Source organism: Drosophila santomea, chromosome X (assembly GCF_016746245.2).
Source record: "Drosophila santomea strain STO CAGO 1482 chromosome X, Prin_Dsan_1.1, whole genome shotgun sequence".
Classification (NCBI taxonomy): Eukaryota; Metazoa; Arthropoda; class Insecta; order Diptera; family Drosophilidae; genus Drosophila; species Drosophila santomea.
Genome location: NC_053021.2, coordinates 6,710,884 through 6,731,600, shown reverse-complemented (window position 1 = coordinate 6,731,600; position 20,717 = coordinate 6,710,884). Strand labels below are relative to the sequence as shown.

The 20,717-nt window shown below is 48.9% G+C and overlaps 5 protein-coding genes across 6 annotated transcripts; 2 read left to right on the top strand and 3 right to left on the bottom strand.

The window, feature by feature from the left end:
• Positions 1-7,226: 7,226 nt before the first annotated feature.
• On the bottom strand, positions 7,227-7,816 carry LOC120456159 (ribosomal protein 63, mitochondrial-like). Its single transcript, XM_039642798.1, has 2 exons — positions 7,530-7,816; positions 7,227-7,462 (listed from the first exon to the last, which is right to left on the bottom strand). The coding sequence occupies exons 1-2, from the start codon at positions 7,698-7,700 to the stop codon at positions 7,313-7,315; spliced, it is 321 nt and encodes a 106-aa protein (XP_039498732.1). The 5' UTR covers positions 7,701-7,816; the 3' UTR covers positions 7,227-7,312.
• A 29-nt stretch (positions 7,817-7,845) lies between these two features.
• On the top strand, positions 7,846-9,670 carry LOC120456158 (WD repeat-containing protein 18). The gene is made up of 2 exons (XM_039642797.2): positions 7,846-8,747; positions 8,805-9,670. Exons 1-2 carry the CDS (start codon positions 7,977-7,979, stop codon positions 9,588-9,590), a joined length of 1,557 nt encoding a protein of 518 aa, XP_039498731.1. The 5' UTR covers positions 7,846-7,976; the 3' UTR covers positions 9,591-9,670.
• LOC120456160 (UPF0184 protein CG14818) lies at positions 9,602-10,168 on the bottom strand. The gene is made up of 2 exons (XM_039642799.2): positions 10,001-10,168; positions 9,602-9,939 (listed from the first exon to the last, which is right to left on the bottom strand). Exons 1-2 carry the CDS (start codon positions 10,077-10,079, stop codon positions 9,728-9,730), a joined length of 291 nt encoding a protein of 96 aa, XP_039498733.1. The 5' UTR covers positions 10,080-10,168; the 3' UTR covers positions 9,602-9,727.
• An 874-nt stretch (positions 10,169-11,042) lies between these two features.
• LOC120455012 (COA8 family protein CG14806, mitochondrial) lies at positions 11,043-11,906 on the top strand. The gene is made up of 3 exons (XM_039640836.1): positions 11,043-11,190; positions 11,250-11,513; positions 11,588-11,906. Exons 1-3 carry the CDS (start codon positions 11,140-11,142, stop codon positions 11,801-11,803), a joined length of 531 nt encoding a protein of 176 aa, XP_039496770.1. The 5' UTR covers positions 11,043-11,139; the 3' UTR covers positions 11,804-11,906.
• On the bottom strand, positions 11,902-20,571 carry LOC120455011 (histone-lysine N-methyltransferase trr). 2 transcript variants are annotated; one of them, XM_039640835.2, is made up of 7 exons: positions 19,977-20,571; positions 14,623-19,913; positions 14,037-14,561; positions 13,348-13,943; positions 13,162-13,291; positions 12,916-13,098; positions 11,902-12,843 (listed from the first exon to the last, which is right to left on the bottom strand). In XM_039640835.2, exons 1-7 carry the CDS (start codon positions 20,392-20,394, stop codon positions 12,751-12,753), a joined length of 7,236 nt encoding a protein of 2,411 aa, XP_039496769.1. In that variant the 5' UTR covers positions 20,395-20,571; the 3' UTR covers positions 11,902-12,750. The 2 variants fall into 2 exon arrangements, with proteins under 2 accessions (XP_039496769.1, XP_039496768.1); XM_039640834.2 differs by having other exon boundaries at positions 14,623-20,571.
• Between the last annotated feature and the right edge of the window lie 146 nt (positions 20,572-20,717).

Here is a 20,717-nt window from a genome sequence, read left to right as displayed (position 1 = left end):
CCCAGCTACCCAACTACCCAGCTACCCAGGTCCTGGAACATCCCGGATTTGGATCTCGGGATCTGCTCTCCTCCGCTCTGCTCAACTCAGATAGCGGTGGATTGAAAAAGGAGCGCCGCAGAGGCATATATATGAATGGGTGTTGGTATGAGGGCATATTCAATTTAGCAACACACGAGAAGATGACAAAACGATTGCTTTCGACTGCTTGTCATATGGATGATGAATTGTTCCTGTTCCGACCGACCGTCGGACCAACCAACCAACCAACCAACCAACCAACCAACAGACCAACTCCCGTCCTCATTCTTATCTTGGCCACCATCCTTACAAAACATCCTTTTGTTTTTGCTGCTGCTGCTGCTGCTGCTGCTGTTGCTGCCACTGCTGCATATTAATGCCCAGTGAGTGTGTGACAAACTTAAAGCGGAAATTAAATTTGGGGCAATTAAGGTGTCTGCCCGGCATTATTCCACTCGAAAGTGGAAATGGCAACAGCTTGCTTTTCCAAAAGGTGTGACTTGCATAGTTTCCACTTCGCTTTTTGTGTGCCGACTGTCTTAAAATATATTGTTGGCAAATTTCAGCAGTGGGAATTCATTCCTGTTGCCACACAATACAATATATTCTATACGCCAGTGGGCTTAATAAGTAAATAGGTTGTATAGTATAATAAGTAAACTATTTATAATTATAATGACACCTTTTTAGATATTAGAACAAGGCTAACCATTGAAGGAAGGGGTTACTATGAGCTAGAGTTCCATTAAAAGTGACATCCCGCAGCAACTTGAGCCACTCCTTTCTCCTCGGGGCGCAGTTGATGTCCTGGCTGCGATGCGGTGCGGTGCGGTGCGATGCGGTGCGGTGCGGTGTGTGACCTCCTGAACCGGAAGTCCTGGATCCTCTGTACACGGGCACTAGCGAATCAATTAGTTCAATGCATGTGAAGAGCGCTGCGTCGGCGTTATTTGCTCTGGAGCACTTCCGCTGCTCGCTGCCAACAAACAAAACTAATTACAAGCGTTTTCATTAACGCCTACGAGTGAGCAACTCCCTCGCCTTTCCCCTCGCCTTTCCCCTCCCCCTCCCCCTGCACTTTCCTGCACTTGCATTTGGCTGGGAAATGGAAAATGGGGGGGGGGGAATGGAAAGTGGGCGGGGAAAGTGCTCGGGTGTCGGCGGGAATGGGGCAACTACTTAAAAGTCGATGCGCAAGCAAGGCTAAAACACTTTTGCAGTCACTCAAGTGACAATGCAGACGACCAGTGGGAAATTTGGGTGGATAGTGGGTGGTTAAAAGTGGGTGGCTGATGGAGATACCAACTGTGGATCACAACAAGTAGGCAGTCGCGACTTGGAATACATTGGAAAGTAGCCAAGTGCAGGCAGGGCCTGAAATATAGTAATGAATATGCCATACACCATATTGGGTTTTACATTGTAGTTAAAGTATCCAATATAAATAATAATTTAGACATGAAACACAAACTAAGTAATTTGCCAGTAGTGATTTATTATATGATTTATTCAATTATTATCATATATTACCATACAGTTGTTACTGTAATACAAATATTCTATCGGATTTAAGTGTTCGCTGGCGTTTAATTTGGCTAATAACAAGCCAGTGTCGCAGTACTGATGTCGGGTGGAAAATCAAGGGGTTGGGAAAATAGCAGAGTCACCGGAGACGACGACAAAGTTCGGTGGCGCAAACTTTACCGCCAATGCGGCGCATCCCGAATCTGTGCCGTCAACAAAAAATATTCGACGCGAGCCCAAAAAACGTGGGGTGGTGGGCCAAGTCCAAGTACAAGTCCAAGTCCAAGTCGGAGACCTGGAGTCCGAGTCCGAGTCCGGGAAAGCGGCAAATCCGAAGATGCGAAGATGCGAAGATGGGAAGATGCGAAGATGGGAGGATGGGGGGCTGAGTGAAAGGGGGAGTGGAAGGGCGAGAGTGAATTGTCTAATTACAGCTGCCAGCTGCAGGGGAAAACAAAAGGCGGCGCTGTCAGGAGCAGCGGGAAAATGCGAGGCCAACTCGCATACTGCGCCTTTTGTCGCCGCATCGTCGCCAAAGCAGCGAGTCGCGAGTCGCGAGTCGAAAACATCTTAAGCACATTTTTAATTAATTTAAATGCGTTAAGTTGCCTGTCACTTCATTTGGCGCCCCAGTCTGTCTCCCAAGGACCCACTCGCCACTCGAGTCCACGTTTCGGCACTTCAGCACTTCAGCACTTCAGCATTCCATTCAGTTTGGTTTGGTTTAGTTTGGTTGGGTTGGATTGGATTTGGTTTGGTTTGGTTTAGCTTGCATGGGTTCTGTTGCAAAGGGTTTAGGTTTTACCAAGCGGACAGGTGTCCTGCGGATCCTCACTCAGGATCCAAAGGATCCGGGACCAACTCCAATCAGTCTTTGTCCGAGCAGCCAAAAGGATCACTTTCGCCTTGAAGCCTTGAAAAATAATTGGATGATGGAAAATGCCTATGTTTTATTAAATAAACATGTGCATACAAAGGATTTACATATTTCTGTAAAATGCAGCAAATATCCTTGTAACCATTTATCATTATTTGTACACCGCATCCATTAACAAATCGATAAGGATGTTCCCGTTTTGGTCGGCGACTCTGCAGCTGAAATCTAAGCCACAATATGTCGCTTATGGACATTTGCACACACACACACACACACACACACACACACACACACACACACACACACACACACACACACAGGCACATAGCAGATGTCCAGCAGCTATCGAGGATTCCATTCCATTTCATTCGCAACGACTGGCTACAAATTGTCCAACTCAATTAAAGAAACGCTGTCTTACTTTGTGATTGAACGACAGCGCCATCTACCGGCACAACAGAGCACACATGTATGTAGATGTGTGTGTACATAATGCGCACAGTTGCGGCCACTAATATATTTCGATCTCGAAATCCGCATAAAGCCTTGATGCACATATGTACATCATCCACGGGAAAATGATAGCTACTTTGCATGCTCTAAAAATAAAAGGTTTGTTTGATAAATATAATATATAATATATAATATATAAATAAAATATGTACGAAGCGCTTGCGTTTAACTATTAATTAATCAGGAAAATACAAATATTTGCATTGCGAAATCTAGAGATAACAGCTGTGATTTCCAGGTCAGCCAATTTGCCCGCGGCTGTTTTCGATTTGCAGGCGAAAAGGAGATGCCTACAGCTGGCTGTCTCGCTCACGCCTGCAACATTGCATCTACTTCATAAGCTGGCAGAAATAAAGCGAAATACATATAAACAAAAAAAAAACAAAAAACAGGCCGAAAAACAAAAGGCAAAAAAAAACAGTCAAAGTGAAAAAAGCGGAGCAATTTCCGTGTGTGTTGACGGCGACAACATCGTAGCAACGGCAGCAGCAGCAGCAGCAACTGCAACAAATATTGCAGGTGGGCGGAAAACAAGGGGGCGTGGCAGTGACATGAAATTGTATCTGGACAAAAAAGTGCACCGTTGCTTTTAATTGAAAACGCAAATTGGTCATCAATTAATTTGACATACATATAGACGTTGACATTGCCCATCGTTCCTCTCAGCAGCCAAACGAAAACGAAAAACAAATTGTATACATATATATACAATAAAAAAACATTGGAAAGTGTGTGTGTGGAAAAGCCCAAATATTCGGGAAAAATCTCTTTTCTCGGCGGGTCATTATCCTCGAAGGGCGGCGATCAGAGCAACCGCCACTTTTCCGCATTATTTTCTGCATTTTGTGCATTGTGCGCCAGCGAAGGGAAATGCAAATGCGAGGAAATTCGTTTAAATGGTTTTGATAACTTCAAATGCAGCCGCAAATTAAATGGCGGAGAAAAGCGGAAAAGCGGGAAAGCGGTGTACAAATAAATAAATATATATGAAAATAAATAAGATGCTAGCCGCAGCAGCTCCCCCAATGATTATCATTACTATTTCTGGCGCTTCTTTTGTCTTTGCCGGATGACGTTTTCCGAATGCTGATACCCTGTAGTTCGAAGTTAGAAGAGAATATTTTGGTAAGTATAGCAAATGAACCCATAAGAGTATGCTACGAATTTATGATTCCTTTTCAAAGCCAAAGCCAAATGTTAAAATCACCTAATTCAACATGCATCAAGTTTTATTAATAAAAATACATATGTATATTATGAATTGATAGAATTTGTGGAGTATATGTATTTACCCTTGATCTTAAGCTTGAATGCCGTGTGTTATTGTTTGCGGGGTACCCTTCAGTCTATAAACTCACTTGCTGTTGCTGCTGCTATTACTGTTGCAGCTTATGTTGCTGCTGCTGTTGCTGCTGCTGTTGCAAGTATTGCTGCCGTCGCCCCTGGCGCTGCATTTGCAATGGAAATGGGCATGGGAATGGCGCCCATCGTCGCCGTCATCATCATCGCATGCGAAATGCATTTTAAACGCGACTCCAGCCGAAAAACCGGATCGCATCGGTCCGTTTCGCTTTCCCAAAAAGTCGTTGACAATTTGGCGACGATGAAAATAAATAAATAGGCGGAGGCGGCAGCAGGCAAAGTTATATCCCCCCCCCCCCTCCCACTTTTTTGTTCCCCTCTTTTTCTAGGGAACTCTCCCCTCTCCGCCACCACGCCCCCCCTCACTGCAGCGACGCGGCAACGTAAGCATGCAAATATTTAGATTAATGCAAGACTTTTGCAACAAAATACGCGGCGCGCATATTGCCAAACGAATTTTTATTTATGCCAAGGGAGGGGGGGGGGGCTGCGAGTCCAAGTCCAAGTCACTTGTCAGTCGCAACGCCAACGTCGCTGACAAAATTAGTTTTGGTTTTTCTTTTTGTTGTTCGCAGCGTTTTTATTTTTATTTCGGCTTATTTCCCTTGTGTAATAAATATCTGTGTATTTTATCTATAGCTTCAAATTTAGGTAATATATGTAGGTCTTATAAATACTGCCTAAATTTTCTAAACAAAGAAACAAGTTTGAAAATCAAAAAGGGGGAGGTTTGTAAACTAATTTCGAAATTTTTAGAAAAGTGTAAAATATGTTATTTTGAATGCCATGCAACTCACTTTGTTTGTGGGTTTCGCGATTTTTGTTTACTGTTGCTGGGAATGCCTCGAAGAAGAACAATCTCTTTCACTCTCTTACTCTCTTCTTTCCACTTTCTCTGCATTCCCCTTCTGCAGCTTCTCTCTTGAGCTGTTAGATTTCTCGCTTGAAGTTGCCATACATGCTGGTTTCTCCTTCTGCAGCTTCTCTCTTGAGCTGCCATACCCACCCGTACCAACAATCTCCTTTCTTTTGACCATACTCATAGTACACTCTCTTACTCTCTCTGCAGCTTCTCTCTTGAGCTGTTATAACTCTCGCTTGACGTTGCTATAAATGCTGCTGTCGCGGGTTTGAAACCTGGCTAAAAGTCGATTGAGCAAATGTAGAATTAGAAACTGAATTTGTAAAAACTGAGCATCTGTGATTCTCCTTCAGATTATAGTCATCTGCGTTAAAGGAAATTAAAATATCTGTAAATAAATATATATATATGAATATTTTTAAGTTTCGCATTCCAATTAACAGTCTTCTTATTAGGTTGTATATCGAAAAAAACGAATTAAATGTAATAGTAAATATTCAATGCTAAGTCTCCACTATATGATAAATTATTTTGATGTAAGGCCGTTTTAATGCAAGGTTTTTATTTAGGTAAACCCATTTTTTTCGAATTGAAAACACAACAAAAGACTGACAGAGCTCGTGAATCGCATATTATGTTCCTTTATGTCTATTTTGGCAGTGCCAGGATACTGATGTGGTGATACAGCGATGCATATGTGAATTCGGTTAGCCGATAAACTGGAATTGCACTTGAAACTTAATTACGAACTCGTGGCCGACTGGCAAGCAGCAAAATGCAAATGCAAATGCAAATGCAAATGCCACTGCCAATGTGAATGTGAATGTGAAATCGGAATACCTGACAGCCTGGGAGCTAAGGCTGAAAGCCGAAACTAAGTGCCACTCGCCCCAAAACTGGACCCAAAACTTGCCTCACTTTAGGATATGCATCTCTCTTCTGCCCCGTCATACATGGCGTATGAGCAATACGCAATCGGCAAACGACTGCCTTTTAAACTAAATGTGTCCATCACCCCATAAACTCAGTCCACGGCACACCCAGCACACATAATCTGACACACTTATGTAATTAAGTGTCTTGTTAAAACGGAAATGGAATTCGGGTTTTGATTTTAATTTACATTAATTGCAGCTGCAACAGCAGCAGCATTTAGATGCGAGCCCGAGGTGGCTGAATCGAAAACAAATACGCTCAACAGGTAATAACAACAATTGCTTCGATGTGATGGCCAAGCTACTCTGCGTTTTCGCCATAACTTGGTAAAAAATGGACGCACATCTAAAATAAAGACTGTTTCGTGCTGCTAATTAACATATCTAACTATGTCTATCCCAGTTTTTTTTATTTTCGAAAAAACAAAAATTTAAAATTTTTTTGAATTTTCGATAAGGGTACCATCATCAAAATTTGCGAAAAATGGCAAAAAATCAGCATTTCAAAGTATGTACATGGATCGATAGGGAATTTGGTTACGAATTCAACGAGGTATGGCATTCCACTTTTGGACAACTATTTTTACTGCTATCGAAAAAAAAACTGTTTATTTTTTATCAAAAAATCGAAAGAAAAAAAATTGTAAAAAAAATTGGATATTTTCAGTCGGCGTTTTCGCCATAACTTGGCCAAAAATGGACGCACAGCTTAAATAAAAACTGTTTTGTGCTGCTAATTAACATAGCTAACTATGTCTATCCCTCTTTTTCGATATTCGCAAAAAAAAAATTTGTCAATTTTTTGCATTTTCGATAAGGGGTACTATCATCAAAATTTGCGAAAAATGGCAAAAAATCAGCATTTCTATGTATATACATGGATCGATAGGGAATTTTGTTACGAATTCAACGAGGTATGCCATTCCATTTTTGGACAAATATTTTCCTTGCTATCGAAAAAAAACGCAATATTTTTGATTAAAAAATCGAAAAAAAAAATTTGAAAAAAAATCGGATATTTTCGATTGCTGTCCAAAAGCAAGTTGGCAGGACTCATTGCAACATGGAATAACTTGTATGTAGAAATAGCCAAGCCAAATATGGATGTTAATCGGGTGACAAAACGACATACTTTAGTCCAGCAGGCATTATATAATTTCCATAACATCTAGATTTATTTAACAAGTAACGCCGGCTTATATATAGATATAATGATAGTTAGTCCCAGGCCTCCTTGATCTTCAGCTGGTTCAGCCGCTCCTCAATGGTAACGTGTGGCTTCATCTTGCGCAGTGTTTGCTCCTCCGTCCACTTGGCCACCAGCTTATCGCGCTTTTGTAGCTCCTTGGCGTGACCGGAAGATTGCTCCTGAGGGCGGACAGTGAACAGTGTGGTATTAGGTCGTGTGGCTACCCGTATAGCGAGCCAGACTTACCAGGGTGAGATACGGGTGCCGGAGGAGCAGCATGACCTGCTCCTGGCGCTCGTACTCGCGGGTCAGGGTGTCCATTGCTCGCTGGCTGACCGGCTTCACCAGGCGCCGCTTGCCCCGGAATATGTGACCAGGCACAGTCTTCTTGAACAAATTGATCAGCGTCAGGTGCATTTTGTTAGCTTAGCTGCATTAGCTGAAAACTAAACTGTTTATTTTATAACAAATTATTATTTTTGTTTTGGCCCGAGTTTAGGTGTGACCAGGTTTCGTAAGAGGAGATCCCGAACCGATTACCGCAATAACTGTTCGATACGCCAAGCCAATCACGCTTTCGAGTATCGATAAGAAACTACCGCATATTTCCGGTTGAATTTATAAATAATAGTAATGCAATTTAAAAATTTTTACGTACTATAACACCAGCTCGCATTTCTACTCGATTACAACATGGGAGACGCTGTGGAAGCCCTCTTCATCAGCACGAGCAGCGAGGACAACACGACATGCAGCGTGCAGGATTTGCGGACTGGCACCGACCTGATGCGTTTCAAGGGCGGCGGATGCGCCCAGCACCACAGCCTGGACATGATCCACCTGAACTACGTGATGGCGGCGAACTCAGCGAAGCCACTGCTCCACGTGTGGCCCATCAACAAGCAGGAGCAGATGGCCGGATTGCGGTTCGTGGTGCCCGGCAAAGTCAACGCCTTGGCCCTGACGCCGGATGGGAGCTTTTTGGTAGCCGCCATCCAGGAGAACATCTACCTGTGGCACATGAACTCCGGCCGTATGCTTAACACCCTCTCGAAGCACTACCAGGCGATCACTTGCCTGCGCTTCACGGACAACGGCGAGCACTTTATTAGCGGCGGCAAGGACGGAGCTGTGCTGGTCTGGGATCTCACATTCTCCGCCGCCCCACTGGACACGGGCGGGGGCAAAGATAGCACGGAACCGCTGTACAGCTTCAATGATCACGGTCTGGCGGTCACCGATTTATACTCCGGCATCGGAGGCATCCGCTCATATTTGTACACGGTGTCGCTGGATCGCTGCTGCAAGGTGTACGACCTGTGCGGCGGTGTCTTGCTGCTGAGTGTGGTGTTCCCAGTGGCCCTGCACAGCGTGATCGTCAACAGGATGGAGACCAAGGTGTATGTGGGCTCCGGTGACGGCAAGGTGTTTGTCTTTCACATGGAAAATGCGCCACGCATGAAGGTGAGTCCAGATATCGTTTATCCACTGCTTTGCCAACTAATTCCTTTACTTACTCAGGAATACCACCTGGAGGAGGAGGAAATCCAGGCCTTTGTGGGCCACACACCCGGCAAGGCCATCACCTGTCTGGCACTGAATTTAAGCGCCTCAACGCTGGTCTCCGGGGGCGAGGACAATCAGGTATGCGTCTGGGACGTGGGCAGCCGGCAGCTCATCAAGAGTCTTTCCCAAAAAGGCTCCGTGACCAATCTGCGCATCCGCCTGCTCAGTCCAGCCATCTTCCTGCCGGAGCACAAGCAGCCGCAGCTATTCGCCGACAGCCTAAAGCGGATGATTACTCCGCCGGATGAGAATGAAGGTATCGAGCTGTTTGTTGAGCAGGACTACTCCAGTGGACGCAAAACACCAGAGCTGGACTACACCCAAAGTTACCCGGGTACGGATGAGGAGATATTACTCAAGCTTATAGCGTCCATGAGTACGGGAAAGGATAAGAATAAGGAGGACGAGGACGAAGACGAAGAAGCTGAAGCCGAATCCGAAGCTATAGATGTCGAGTCCGCAGCAGAGGACGGTGATTCGGAGGTCGAAGAAGTAGAATCCGAAGCCGAGGGAATGGAAACCACCAAGGAAACGGAGTCCGAAGAATCGGATGCAGAATCGGAAACAGACTCACCACAGACAAACGACGTCAACGTGCAAAAGCTGCTGGCCGAGAACGCCCGCCTCAAGGAGGAATCAAAGCGCATGTTCGAGATCATGTTCAAGTATATTGCTAGCGATGCCGCTGTCCAGGGTGAAATCGCAGAAAAGCCAAAACGCAAGAAAGCGCGCCAGACCTAGTGAACCTTAAGTTTGCCTTCCTTCAATTACGTTTACTTAGGATTTAGAACAAAAATACATGATAATAGAAAGAAACAGCACTCATTGTGCCTAAAAACGATTGGGGTGAATAAAACAATAACTGCTCGTAGACGGATCTACTTGGATGCGGTTTCGCTGCCCGACTGCCCGTCCATGTTGTCGTCTCCCGATTCAGGTGCGTTGTCATTTTCCTCCGCAAGCAGACGACGGATCTCCCGGTTGGAGTTAAGCAGCTCCCGCAGTTGGGACATGATGTCGTCCGTGCGCTGCTCCACGGCGTCCAGGGCACAGCTGAGAGCGTCCAAGCTGTTGTTCACGTCCTCCATCTCTGCAGGGGTCATTCCATTAGAGCCAATCCCGACCAGAAACGAGGCGCTGCCGAAACTCACCTTGGAGGTCCGCCTCCTGGACATTGCTGTTGCCAGAGTCGCCGGACGACGAGGGGTCGTGATTGTTTTTGGGTGACATTTTCCCCGGAATTCTCCCCGGATTTTCACCGTTTGTTTTTTCCAGTTGGGTTTATTGTCACGGGATAGCTATAAACGCTAGAGGTGGTTTGCACAGACCGATAGTTCACATTTCCAATTCGATAAAAATATTATTAATAATCGTAGATAACAGGGGAATTCAGTATATACGATTTTCTTTTTATTGTTGTTAAATATAAATTAACGAACAAGTTTCTTATTAAAAAAACATGGTTTTATATTTACGAACCATTGTAATAATTGTGGTGTATCGTACATGTCGTGCTAAATCGTGTCACGAACAAAGAAACAAATGGTTTTTGCATCTCTAAGCTTTGCCTAGCCTTAAACCAACGGTTCTTTCCCATAGTGCTTGATGCTGATTGGTCAGAGTTTACCCCTTCAAAAAGATGGTTGATTATGAACAGCTGATTGAGTTCGCAAAGCGATCAGCTGTCGTCCCACTACGTTTTCTGTTCGCCTGGTGTTTGAAGACGATCATCATGCCCGTTTTGACCGAAAAAATAATTTCGCAGCAACAAATTTCGACAGCAAATCGGTAAATTTCTTGTTTCAATCACCAGGCGAGCATAATCCGCAGTAAGTGACCAAGCCGCCGGTTTTACCTAGTTTTCAGAGATGCTCTCGTGTCTCGTTTTATTTTCACGAATCAAGTAAATTACTAGGGAGAGTGCTAATTTTTCGTGACTGACGTGCTCATTGCGTGTCACGTACAAAAAAACAAATGGTGTTCGCATCTCTGCTCTTGCTTAAGCTCTGATCTAACTGTTCATTTTCAGAGGGGTGCATTCCTATTGGTTCAATGGCGATTTTAATGGCGACTGGGCGGCCATTTTGGAAAAAACCAACTGTTATTTGATTTTATCGAAAAGTACCAGCTGGCTACTAGCTGCGGATTCTGCTCGCCTGGTATCTGAACTCCAGAAATTCGGTCGAGAATCGCATTCGAATGCCCACAATGTTTGTTGGCTTCCATATTTAGGCTGTTACCTAGCGTCACAGTCGGCCACACTGGACCCCACACATAACATAACCGAAAAATGAACAAATGTTTTAGGTGCCAGCCCCGGATATTGCTTTCCCAGTTCAGCGTGAGTCCACGATTATGTTGCCCTACAGGATTTGGATTTTCAATACCTAGTTTACACAGCTACCGCGATGCTATGCCGCAGTGCAGCCGCGATGTCCACCGCCACAGGAAAAGCCCGTAGTCGGTTTGGCACACAAACCCGATCCCAAGGCGGTGAAGTGTGACTACATCGGACCGCCGGACGCGCAATCGAACCTACGTCCGTACGTACGGCACTACGGCGATGAGGAGACACGGCTGGCGAGGAGCTTACGCCTGAAGCGGATCGAGGTGGAGGCGTGGAACACGGACTTCTGGACCAGACACAATAAGCGCTTCTATGAGGTACAACCACGGCCACTGTGCCATCTCTTTCTAATGCACTAACTCCGTCTCTTTCGGTTTGGCTCGGTTCGCAGGAAAAGGAGGACTTCATTCGGCTGCACAAGGAGAACGGAACTAGCGAGGTTTCCGCGGACCAGATGAGCCACTTCTACAAAGCGTTCCTGGACAAGAACTGGCGCATCCACATCATGTACAACATCTCCTGGTACCTGAAGAACTTCGATATTCTCACCCTGGCCGCCGCAGTCCAGCTCCAGAGGCTTCTAGCGCTGGCCAAGCGGAGAACCTAAAGTTAAAGCTGCAATATCCGTCGGCCCTATTTTGTTAGCAGTTTCCCCCAGTTAGCCGTTTGAATTTTACCATAAGTTGAAATAAAAGATCGTGTGCGTAAAATGGTGGCATAAAATTTACTTAGCTACTATTTAAGGGGATGAAAAATACACGTTGCTTGGAGTTAGTTAATGTACTTAAAAGTAATCGCAAAACTATTAAAATAAAATAGAAATAGGTGTTTATATCCTTATCAGTGTATATATTCAAAGAAGGTTGTGCACGATACATGTAGGATAACGATAACGAAGGATCGCTCCACCATGTAAAGTTGCCGAATATTGAAAGATAACCGCTACAATTATGATAATAATAATAATGGTAAACAGAGGGGAAGGCACACACGCATAAAGTCAAGTTTTGGGTTGGCCATCGGGGCGCGGTCAGTTTGCTCGCGATTATTGCAATGGTGATGGTAGTGATGCTAGTGATGAATGTGGAGATGGTGCTAAAACAAATAAAATTAGGTGCTCCAGCGACTGTGTGAGGGGAGGGGGTCCGAAATACATTACAGGGGTGGTCGTGTCCTAGCAGTAACATTTATATGTATATTCTTTCTATATGGAAACGATAGCAATCATTTAATTTAAACTATGAAGACACTCTCCACTCCCTCCACTTTTGCACTTAAGAGCGATATAAAGGATACGAATTGGCTACAGTGGGCACATATACATAACTTACAAGGTTATATGCTCTCCACGAGCATATACGCATATCTGCATTTAGCATATATATATAATTGTATATATGTACACATACTATACTGCTTAGCGAATCTATCTATTTGATCAGATACAACAAGTCCTTTTCCTGTTCCTGTTACTGTTCCTGTTCACTGGGAGCGACGTGCACGCCGCCGCTTCTTGCGCTTCCTTTGGTCCTCCGCCAGAGGCTCCTCCCGACTCTAGTTCATCCACTTCCGGCAGTTGGGCGCTCCACAGGCACACGGTATCTTGTGCGACTCGTCCTCAATGTCGAACTTGTAGTCGTACGAGAGCTAAAGCAAACGATTCAAGAGTTATTACAATTCCAGTTACATGCGTATCACTCTTCCAGTTGCGGAACCCACCTCTTCGCCGCGATAGATCTTCCGCTTGGCGAATATTATGATCCGCACGTCGCGATCGACCTCCACTATCTCGGTAACACAGTTGGGATTGCACGAATGGTTGATGTAGCGCGCCAACCCGCCGCTTAGAGTGGCGTCCACCACGCGATCCTCATCCAGCCGGAACATGTAGATGCCACGGTTCTAAGGATTCAGAGATCACAGATTAGTCAAGGTCACGAGTGTCAGCCTGGTCACAAAACCCACCTTCGACTCGTACTGCTTCTCGCGTATCTCGGAGACTTCGGTGCGGATAACCTCGCCAATGTATTCGATTATCATGGTGTGTTTCTCAATGTCCCGAGCTGCATACAAGCCAAGACCCTGGATCTTAGACCTAGAAAATGCGGGCCTCAGCAATCAGTGGTTATTGAATAGATCCTAGAATCTCACCTCGCCAAGTAGACGTTGTTACGCCACTCCTGCTTCATCTTTTTGTACTGGGAGCTCTTCGAATGTACAAACTGCTTGCTGTAGGGGCAGGCCACCTCACCGGCGATCGCAGCCGAGTTGGCCATCCGCTGGGTGCTGCAGCTGCCGGCCGTGCGTTGCGTATGTGGCTTCCTCCAGACGAGCAGCTGGCGTTGCTTGGGTTCCGTACGTGCCGCTCCCGACGGATTGATGGCTAGCGGGAACTCGAGCAGCGGATTGCGGCCGTACTTGAAGCGGTAGTCAGTGAGAGTCTCAATGCCCGGGAGGCTTTCCAGGATTCGCACTATGGCCGGTTCCGTTAGGCCAAATAGGTCCTCACCACTGATGTGCTGGGGGAAGAGCTGCAACCACTTGTGGACCTTACGTAGTCGCGTGATTGGCTGCAGGATCTGCTGCCAGACAGCCGAGGGCGAACTGTCCCGGAACTCGCGCTCCGGCTCCTTGTCGCCGGCGTCCTGCACCAGGATGCGAAACTCGGGCTTGCATCCGGCCTCCGCGATACTGCAAATGTATCGACACCTACGATTGGGTCGTCGCACGCACCAGTAGTAGCGACTCTGTGGTCGGAGGAGGAGAGGTATTGAAGAATATTATTATTAACACGCCGGAATTCGATTCGATTCAAATTGGGCGGCCGAACGTGTACTTACCACCTTATAGCCAATGGGGTAGATGTAGTGGGGTGTGTGGAAGGCCTCCAGCTGATGCGGCAGCAACTGACCCACGTTCAGGAACGTCATGTTGCCCACACGGAGCAGGTTGCTCAACTCTGAATAGTGCATGACGGTGGCCACCTGCCGATTTTCATCCCGATCGACGAAAACTCTGCGATGAACAACCAGAGAGCCCAGTTCATTGTCTGCCACAGAACCTCCCACTCCGGCGCCAGTCGTGTTGCCTGCTCCTGCTCCCATGGCGATGCCGGCATGAGCATGACCATGAACGCTGCAGTGCACGGACTTGTTCTTGTAGAAGACGCACTCCTCGCGAATGGCGCATGGCAGGTGGTACAGACTGTTGCATCGCGACTTGAAGCACTTGATGGTGGCGCCCAGTTGGTGACATGCGCTGCACGCCTGGTTCAGTCCCGCTTGCAGAGCTGTCTGGAAGTTCATCAGCGCCCCAGACACCGTCTCGTACACGCCGTTGGACCACAGGGCACAGTTAAGGTGAACCTGAATGCGAAAGGGTACATTAAGCTGCGATGCAATCATTGTGGTTAGCATGTTCACTTACCCATTTATCCACATCGAAGTTGAGCAGTCGCGAGGGTCCATCCGCCTGGCCGTCACCACGCTGATTGCAGAAGACGCACTGCCGTGTGTCCTCCAACTGCAGCCCACTAGTCTCTGTTTCCCACACAGTATTATTAACCGGTCCAGTCCCAGTTCCCGCGCCCGCAGTTCCCTCGAACTCCAGTTCGGTGGGCGTCGAGTCCGTGGAGAAGCAATCAGCACTGAAACACTTCACGATGCACTTGCGCTGCACGGGTATATTTGTGGGGGTGCCAGGTACGCCCGGCGTTTTCTCAGCCTCGTCCTCTGGTTCTTGTTTGACTACCATTTCCGCTGGGGCTGTTGAGCTGGTGCCGAAGCTGCCGGGCGAGTCTCCGTTGGATGATTTCGCAGTGGAGCCGCCCGCTGGCTGAAGCAACAGACTAGCCGCCTCCGCCTGGCCATCCTTTCCGTTCCACTTGAATCTCGCGAAGCAGGCGCGATCGCAGAAGTAAACAAAAGGAGGGGGAACTGCTTTCCTCGGCAACATGTCCATTAGTTGAGCCAACCGGGGCAGCTGCTCTTCTAGTGCAGGAACACTGTGCCGAGGAACCCGCAACCCAGTGGCATGAACCATGTTTCCGCAGCTGCGGCACAGCTTACGGCGCCCGTTAAGAATCTTCCTCAGATGACCGTGACTCACTTGGCTAAGTGGCCGCTTAAAGTCGATGTGCTTGTCATCGTCCTGATTCATAAACTGGTCCTCCAACTTGTTGCCAATCTTGTCCTCGATGATCTTGCAGGTAAGGGCGGGTGCCAGGTGCAGTAGATTGGCCAGATCCCGCAGCACGCCGGCTATGTTCTCCGAGGCCGTGGCGGGCAGTGCGAGTATCACATTCTGGTTCTTCTGCTGGTAGTTGTTATTATTATTATGGCCCAGCGGTCCCATTCCGAGCTCCATCTGCTGTGTCTTGCGTAGCTCCTCGCCGCAGGATCGAAGCAGTGGAGACACGGGAACGCGCATGGTCAGCGGATCCTCCGGCAGCGCGACCGGCGACATCCGTCCATGGCAGCGGCTGTTTCCATTGAGCAGTATTAATCCCGGATAGCGGGTAAGTCGCGGAAAAGCCGCCCACGCAGCCACGCCCTCGCTCTCCACTAGGTCTACGGTCTCTAAATTGCAATCCTTGACGGCTCCAATGTGTCGTACCAGGCGTTCCCTAGGATTACGCTCCATATGCGTGGAGAACTCCTGGTCATAAAAATCGTTTTGGATGCTAGACATTGGTATCATCTTCTCTGCTCCCGCAGAATCTGCTGGCGAGGGTGAACGGGTACCCGCAGATCCACCAACTAGACCTCTACTTCCGCCGAAACGTTCGCTATCGTACAACGAGGGTATACCCGGCAGATGTACTCGTCCATAGCGGCCGAGGATGGCGCCATCACAGTCCTCCAGACCTTCCAAATGCCTGCTCAGTGGCCAGCCTCGAGATCCTCCCTTGAGTTTACCTCCTCCTGCCGAAGATGATCCGGCAGAAGCCGTAGAGCTCATCGAGCCGGGCGAACCAGCTCCAGAAGTCTCGTTACTCCCGATAAGAAAGTGAAAGTTGCGATTTAGATGCGGCTCCAGCACTTGAAGCGGCTGCATTTGACGGATGTGCGTCAGCAACTTCTCGGTAAATGCATCGTGATCCTCCTCTACCTTGGAAAACTTGCGCACTCGCTTCTTGAGCATGGGCGAGGAACCGGCTCCACTACTGGCTCCTACTCCACCCAGAGAAACTCCTTGTCCGGCACTGGTGATCACATGACCAGTCCCTGATGCCGCGCCTTGTATGTACTGTGTCCCCGGCGGCATTCCTGCCAGTTGGACCATTGCACCTGCCGGTAGTGGACCTGTTAGATCCTTAAGAGCTCCAGCCGCTTGGCCGGCGTTCAGATTCGTGCGCCTTGGCTTCTGAACCTCACGTTTGCGGCGCTTTCTTTGGTCACCCGCCTTGGGTTCCATGGTGGGCCCGGGAATGGGCACTGCACCCTGTCCACCAACTGGAACGGGAATCGTCGCATTCTGTTGTTGGTTCTGGTGCAGTTGCTGCTGCTGCTGCTGTGGATGCACGGCCAAATGGAGCTGATGCTGTACTTGCAAATGCATTTGAGCGGGCATCTGCCCAGCAGCGTGTCCGGAGATTTGGCCGGGAATCTGCGCAGACAGGTGTCCTTGCATCGTCGCCTGCATTTGCGCCTGCATCTGTGCTTGGCCTTGGCTCTGGTTCTGAATGGGTTGTGCCTCGTTGGGTCCACCGGATTTCTTCACATAACTGGCAATCGCTGAGATGAGCTGTACTTTGTCCGGAGTACCTTGTCCAGTCGGAGTTGTTGGCAGTGAGTTGCTAATGGGAATCTCTGCCTGTTGCTGGAGCTGCTTTTCGTCCAGTTGTGGGTGCATGGGGAGCTTGCGTTTCTGGGGCTCTCCAGGCTTGAAAGGTATCTTTGTGGTGGCTGCACCACCTTCTATATGATTATTGGTCCATTGCGCAGACACAAGGGAACCTCCGGAGTGAGGTGCAACGCCCGCTACAGTGGCTCCCTGTTCCGAATGAGGCGGCGGTTCCGCTTGCTCCGGCAGCGACTCTTCGCCCTGCTCCATGGGCAGTGACATAGCAACCGCCTTGGGCTTCATCTGCAGTTCCTTTGGCGCCGCTTGCTTGGTGGATATGGATATGGTGACGTTCGATATTGGAGCAGTGGCCATTTCGTAGGGCGGCGGAGGTAGCAATTCAGCCGACTTCGATGTGGCTTCCGTCACCAGTGTTTTAGCTGCAACTGGTCCTGAGATGAACGACGTCTCCTTGGACACAATCTGCACAGTCTGCTTGACTTGGTGGGGTGACGGTTGCAGCTGCTGCGGCTGGTGAAGTTGCTGCTGCTGCTGCTGCTGTGGAGGCGGTGGTGGTGGAGGCGCCTGGTTCTGGTTCTGATTCTGCATAATTGCTGCCGGCTGATCGGATTTCTGCTCCAGCTTTGGCTCTCCACCCACACCTGGTGTGGTAATTGCGACAGCGGTAACCGGTATAGCAGTCGCTGAGGCGGTGGCTACCTGTTGGCTGCTTCCTCCACTGGCCACCGTTGTGGTGGTGGTGGACGTGGGCACAGCTCCACCGCTACTGCTACTACTACCTGCCGCCTGCGTGGCAGTGGGCACCGGCGGAATCACCGGACGCGCCAGTTGATCCTCCAAACTTCTGACCTTTCCCATGCTGGGCGCCCGTACATTAATAACCTTGCGGGCGGAAAGAGGTGCCGTAGTGGAGGCGGAGCCGACGTGAGCCGACGTGATGCTTATCTGATTGAGGCTATGGCTGCTGCTGTTGTTTTGGAGCAGCTGCTTTAGAAGAGCATTGTCCTCCGCTGCCGAGCGCTGGTTGTTCAGCGGTGTGGCACTCACTGTAGGATTGGGTGTGCTGGGATTCGAAGCAGTTGAGGTAGTTGTGGCCATTTGAATTTGATTGGCAGACTGATTCTGCACCTGGTTAATGGGCGTCATTGTGGCATTTGCGTTCAAACGCTTCTCCGGCGTACTGATCTCCTCGCCTCGCTCCTGCTCACTGGACGGCGTCCCAGTGCTATCCTTTACTACCGCCTCCTGTTTGACCAGTAGCTTTGCCTTAGATTCGGTGCCAACTTCCTCCAGCTTGACCACGTCCGGGGCCAGACTAACGCTGAGTTTGGTGGGCGCATTGGCGGCCGTTAGCTTCAGCTGCATTGAAGCTCCCGAGGGAGCAGATCCAGAGGTTGCAGCAGATCCCGCCTTGTCTGCACTCGAATCCTGAACCAAAGCATGATGCATCTGCAGCGCCGCCTGGCTGGCCAACGTGGTTGTGGTTATCATCTTCGGTTTTTGCTGGGCCATGGTCGTCTTGGACAGCACCAGGGATATGTTCTTGTTCTGAATGGAGATTATCGGCCGCGTGCCCATCATCGGACTGTTTATGCAGATAGTTCCCGCCGAAACGGAAACGGTGGAGGTGGTGGCCAGATCTGAGGCATTCCCCGATGCCATGGTAAACGTCACGGGTGTACCAGCTCCACTGCCCACCGCGGAGATTGATTGGCTTTGAGCAGCCTGTGAGTGCTGCTGCTGCTTAAAGATGTTAAAGCTGGTCGGACAATTGAGTGTATTCTTGTCGAGCGGCTTTATCACCACGCTGTTAATGTTGGCGAACTCCTCCGGAGCTCCAGTCGTGTCCTGGGACTTGCTCTTGTTAAGAATTTTTTGAAGGTTCTCGGAGTAGGCAGTAATCTTTCGAGGCGCCGGCGCATCTTCTTCCGAATGGGATGCAGCTCCCACAGTCGCAGAATCCTGAACCATTGCGTACGTTTGGCTGGGATTGGTGGTGGTGATGGTCACTATGCTGCCTGTGGGCGGAGCAAGGCCTCCACCGCTGGTCACCTGCAGCTGCTGTATCTGCTGCTGCTGTTGGATCTGTTGTTGGTGCTGCTGAAGCTGCAGCATCTTCTTGCTTACCACCTTGGTGGCCACAATTTTGGTGTTCGCCGGCTTGATCTGTAGCCCCGAGAATGAGACAATAGTGCCGCTATTTTTTGGACCCCGTTTGATAAGTTTGGTGAAGTTGTGATGTCCATGCGTATGGACGTGTGGATGCACCTGCTGACCCCCGCTCGGCTGCGCAGCACTCATTACAGTGGTCACCTGACCGCCTGGCTGCAACAGTTGCTTGCTCTCTACAATCGTCGCACCTCCGGCAGTGGCCGCTCCACTAGCGCTCATCAGCGGCTTGAGCAGCGGCACCGATATTGTTTTGTTGCCAATTGACACTTTGGCCGTGGTTTGCGTAACTTCCGATAGCTTCTTGGCGTTAACCACCAGCTGGGTTTTCATCTTGGGGTGCAGATTCACCCGGTTCAACAATGTTGTGGTGGGCGTTTGGCTGCCAGTGGCCGTTGTATTAAAGATGTTGTAGTTCGTGTGACCGGATTTCTGGGTGAGAATTGTTGTAGTGCCGGCTCCACTGGTTCCTGCCGTCCCGTTGTTAGCGTTCAAAATAATAGTGGAGGTAGCTGCAATAGGCGTTCCTGATGGAGTTCCTGATCCGGTGGAGTTCACCACGGTCGCAGTGCTATCCGCGCCACTGGCTGGCATAAGCACGTAGTCGAGGTCCTCAGATTTGCCGGAGTTTTCAACATGATCCTGCCCCGAGCCACTGGGCTCGATGGAGATGACGGACGCGGTGGACGAGGATGACGATGCCGACGAGGAGGCGCCCTCCTTTTTGGTAAAGCTGGTAAAGGCTGTGTTTCGGTGTGGAAAAGGATTAAATTGACTGTTCCTTAGAGTGGTGATTCTGTACTTACTCTGCTTGTCAGCGTCCTCCGCCTTGATGGCACCCATCTCAGTGCCGGAGCCGAAGTTGCACACTATGATCTGCTGATCGCGGGCGTCCCAGACGCCGTCCGTCGACTCAACATCCTGCGACTCTGACACAGCTTTTACCTGAACCTTAGTTTGCTGGCCACTCCGCTGGAAGAGGAGCTGCTGCGGTGCGGTGGTCGACGCTTTGGCGGGCAAACTGGGCGCTGGCGTTCCAGTTCCGAGGAGCAGCTCCGTCTTGGCCTTCTTGCGCGTGGGATCCTCCGCCGGAGTGGCGGTGTCGTCGCCGCTGCGCTTCTGCAGGCTGACCGCATTGAAGGCAGCGGCGGCCACGGATGCTACTCTTTCGGGTTTCGCCTTTTCGGCGGCACCAAGCGATGTTGTCACCTTCGGTATATTCATAACAAACACACAAGTGGAAACGCGGAACGCGGGATGCGATGCGCTGCGTTTCGTGGGACGGGAAGGGCGGCGGTCTAGCTAGCTAGGGCTCGCGCGGCCTGCTTTTTTTTTTACCGAGCGAAAACATGCACGATTTGTCAAAAAAATTTTATTTTCGTGTATGCAGAGCAGTGTTACCAGATGGTAAAACGGCCTTTTCCCATGAATCGTTCACACCCAGCCCTGGTTTTCCATTTAAAAACCCACCACTCTTCCCTTCCTATTTAAACATATCGCCATGGCGATTACAATCGGAAAAAGTTTCGACAGAGTGATTTTCCCTT

What these genes read in the sequence shown, in the direction of transcription:
- LOC120456158 (XM_039642797.2), top strand. Translation starts at nt 7,977, where the DNA reads ATGGGAGACGCTGTGGAAGCCCTCTTCATCAGCACGAGCAGCGAGGAC. An exon ending in AAAATGCGCCACGCATGAAG is followed by an intron (nt 8,748 to 8,804) that starts GTGAGTCCAGAT and finishes TTACTTACTCAG; the next exon opens with GAATACCACCTGGAGGAGGA.
- LOC120455011 (XM_039640834.2), bottom strand. Translation starts at nt 20,394, where the DNA reads ATGAATATACCGAAGGTGACAACATCGCTTGGTGCCGCCGAAAAGGCG. An exon ending in AACAACGTCTACTTGGCGAG is followed by an intron (nt 13,292 to 13,347) that starts GTGAGATTCTAG and finishes CGCATTTTCTAG; the next exon opens with GTCTAAGATCCAGGGTCTTG. An exon ending in AGAAGCAGTACGAGTCGAAG is followed by an intron (nt 13,099 to 13,161) that starts GTGGGTTTTGTG and finishes CTGAATCCTTAG; the next exon opens with AACCGTGGCATCTACATGTT.
- LOC120456160 (XM_039642799.2), bottom strand. Translation starts at nt 10,079, where the DNA reads ATGTCACCCAAAAACAATCACGACCCCTCGTCGTCCGGCGACTCTGGC. An exon ending in CCAGGAGGCGGACCTCCAAG is followed by an intron (nt 9,940 to 10,000) that starts GTGAGTTTCGGC and finishes TGACCCCTGCAG; the next exon opens with AGATGGAGGACGTGAACAAC.
- LOC120456159 (XM_039642798.1), bottom strand. Translation starts at nt 7,700, where the DNA reads ATGCACCTGACGCTGATCAATTTGTTCAAGAAGACTGTGCCTGGTCAC. An exon ending in GGCACCCGTATCTCACCCTG is followed by an intron (nt 7,463 to 7,529) that starts GTAAGTCTGGCT and finishes GTCCGCCCTCAG; the next exon opens with GAGCAATCTTCCGGTCACGC.
- LOC120455012 (XM_039640836.1), top strand. Translation starts at nt 11,140, where the DNA reads ATGAACAAATGTTTTAGGTGCCAGCCCCGGATATTGCTTTCCCAGTTC. An exon ending in TATTGCTTTCCCAGTTCAGC is followed by an intron (nt 11,191 to 11,249) that starts GTGAGTCCACGA and finishes TAGTTTACACAG; the next exon opens with CTACCGCGATGCTATGCCGC. An exon ending in ACAATAAGCGCTTCTATGAG is followed by an intron (nt 11,514 to 11,587) that starts GTACAACCACGG and finishes CTCGGTTCGCAG; the next exon opens with GAAAAGGAGGACTTCATTCG.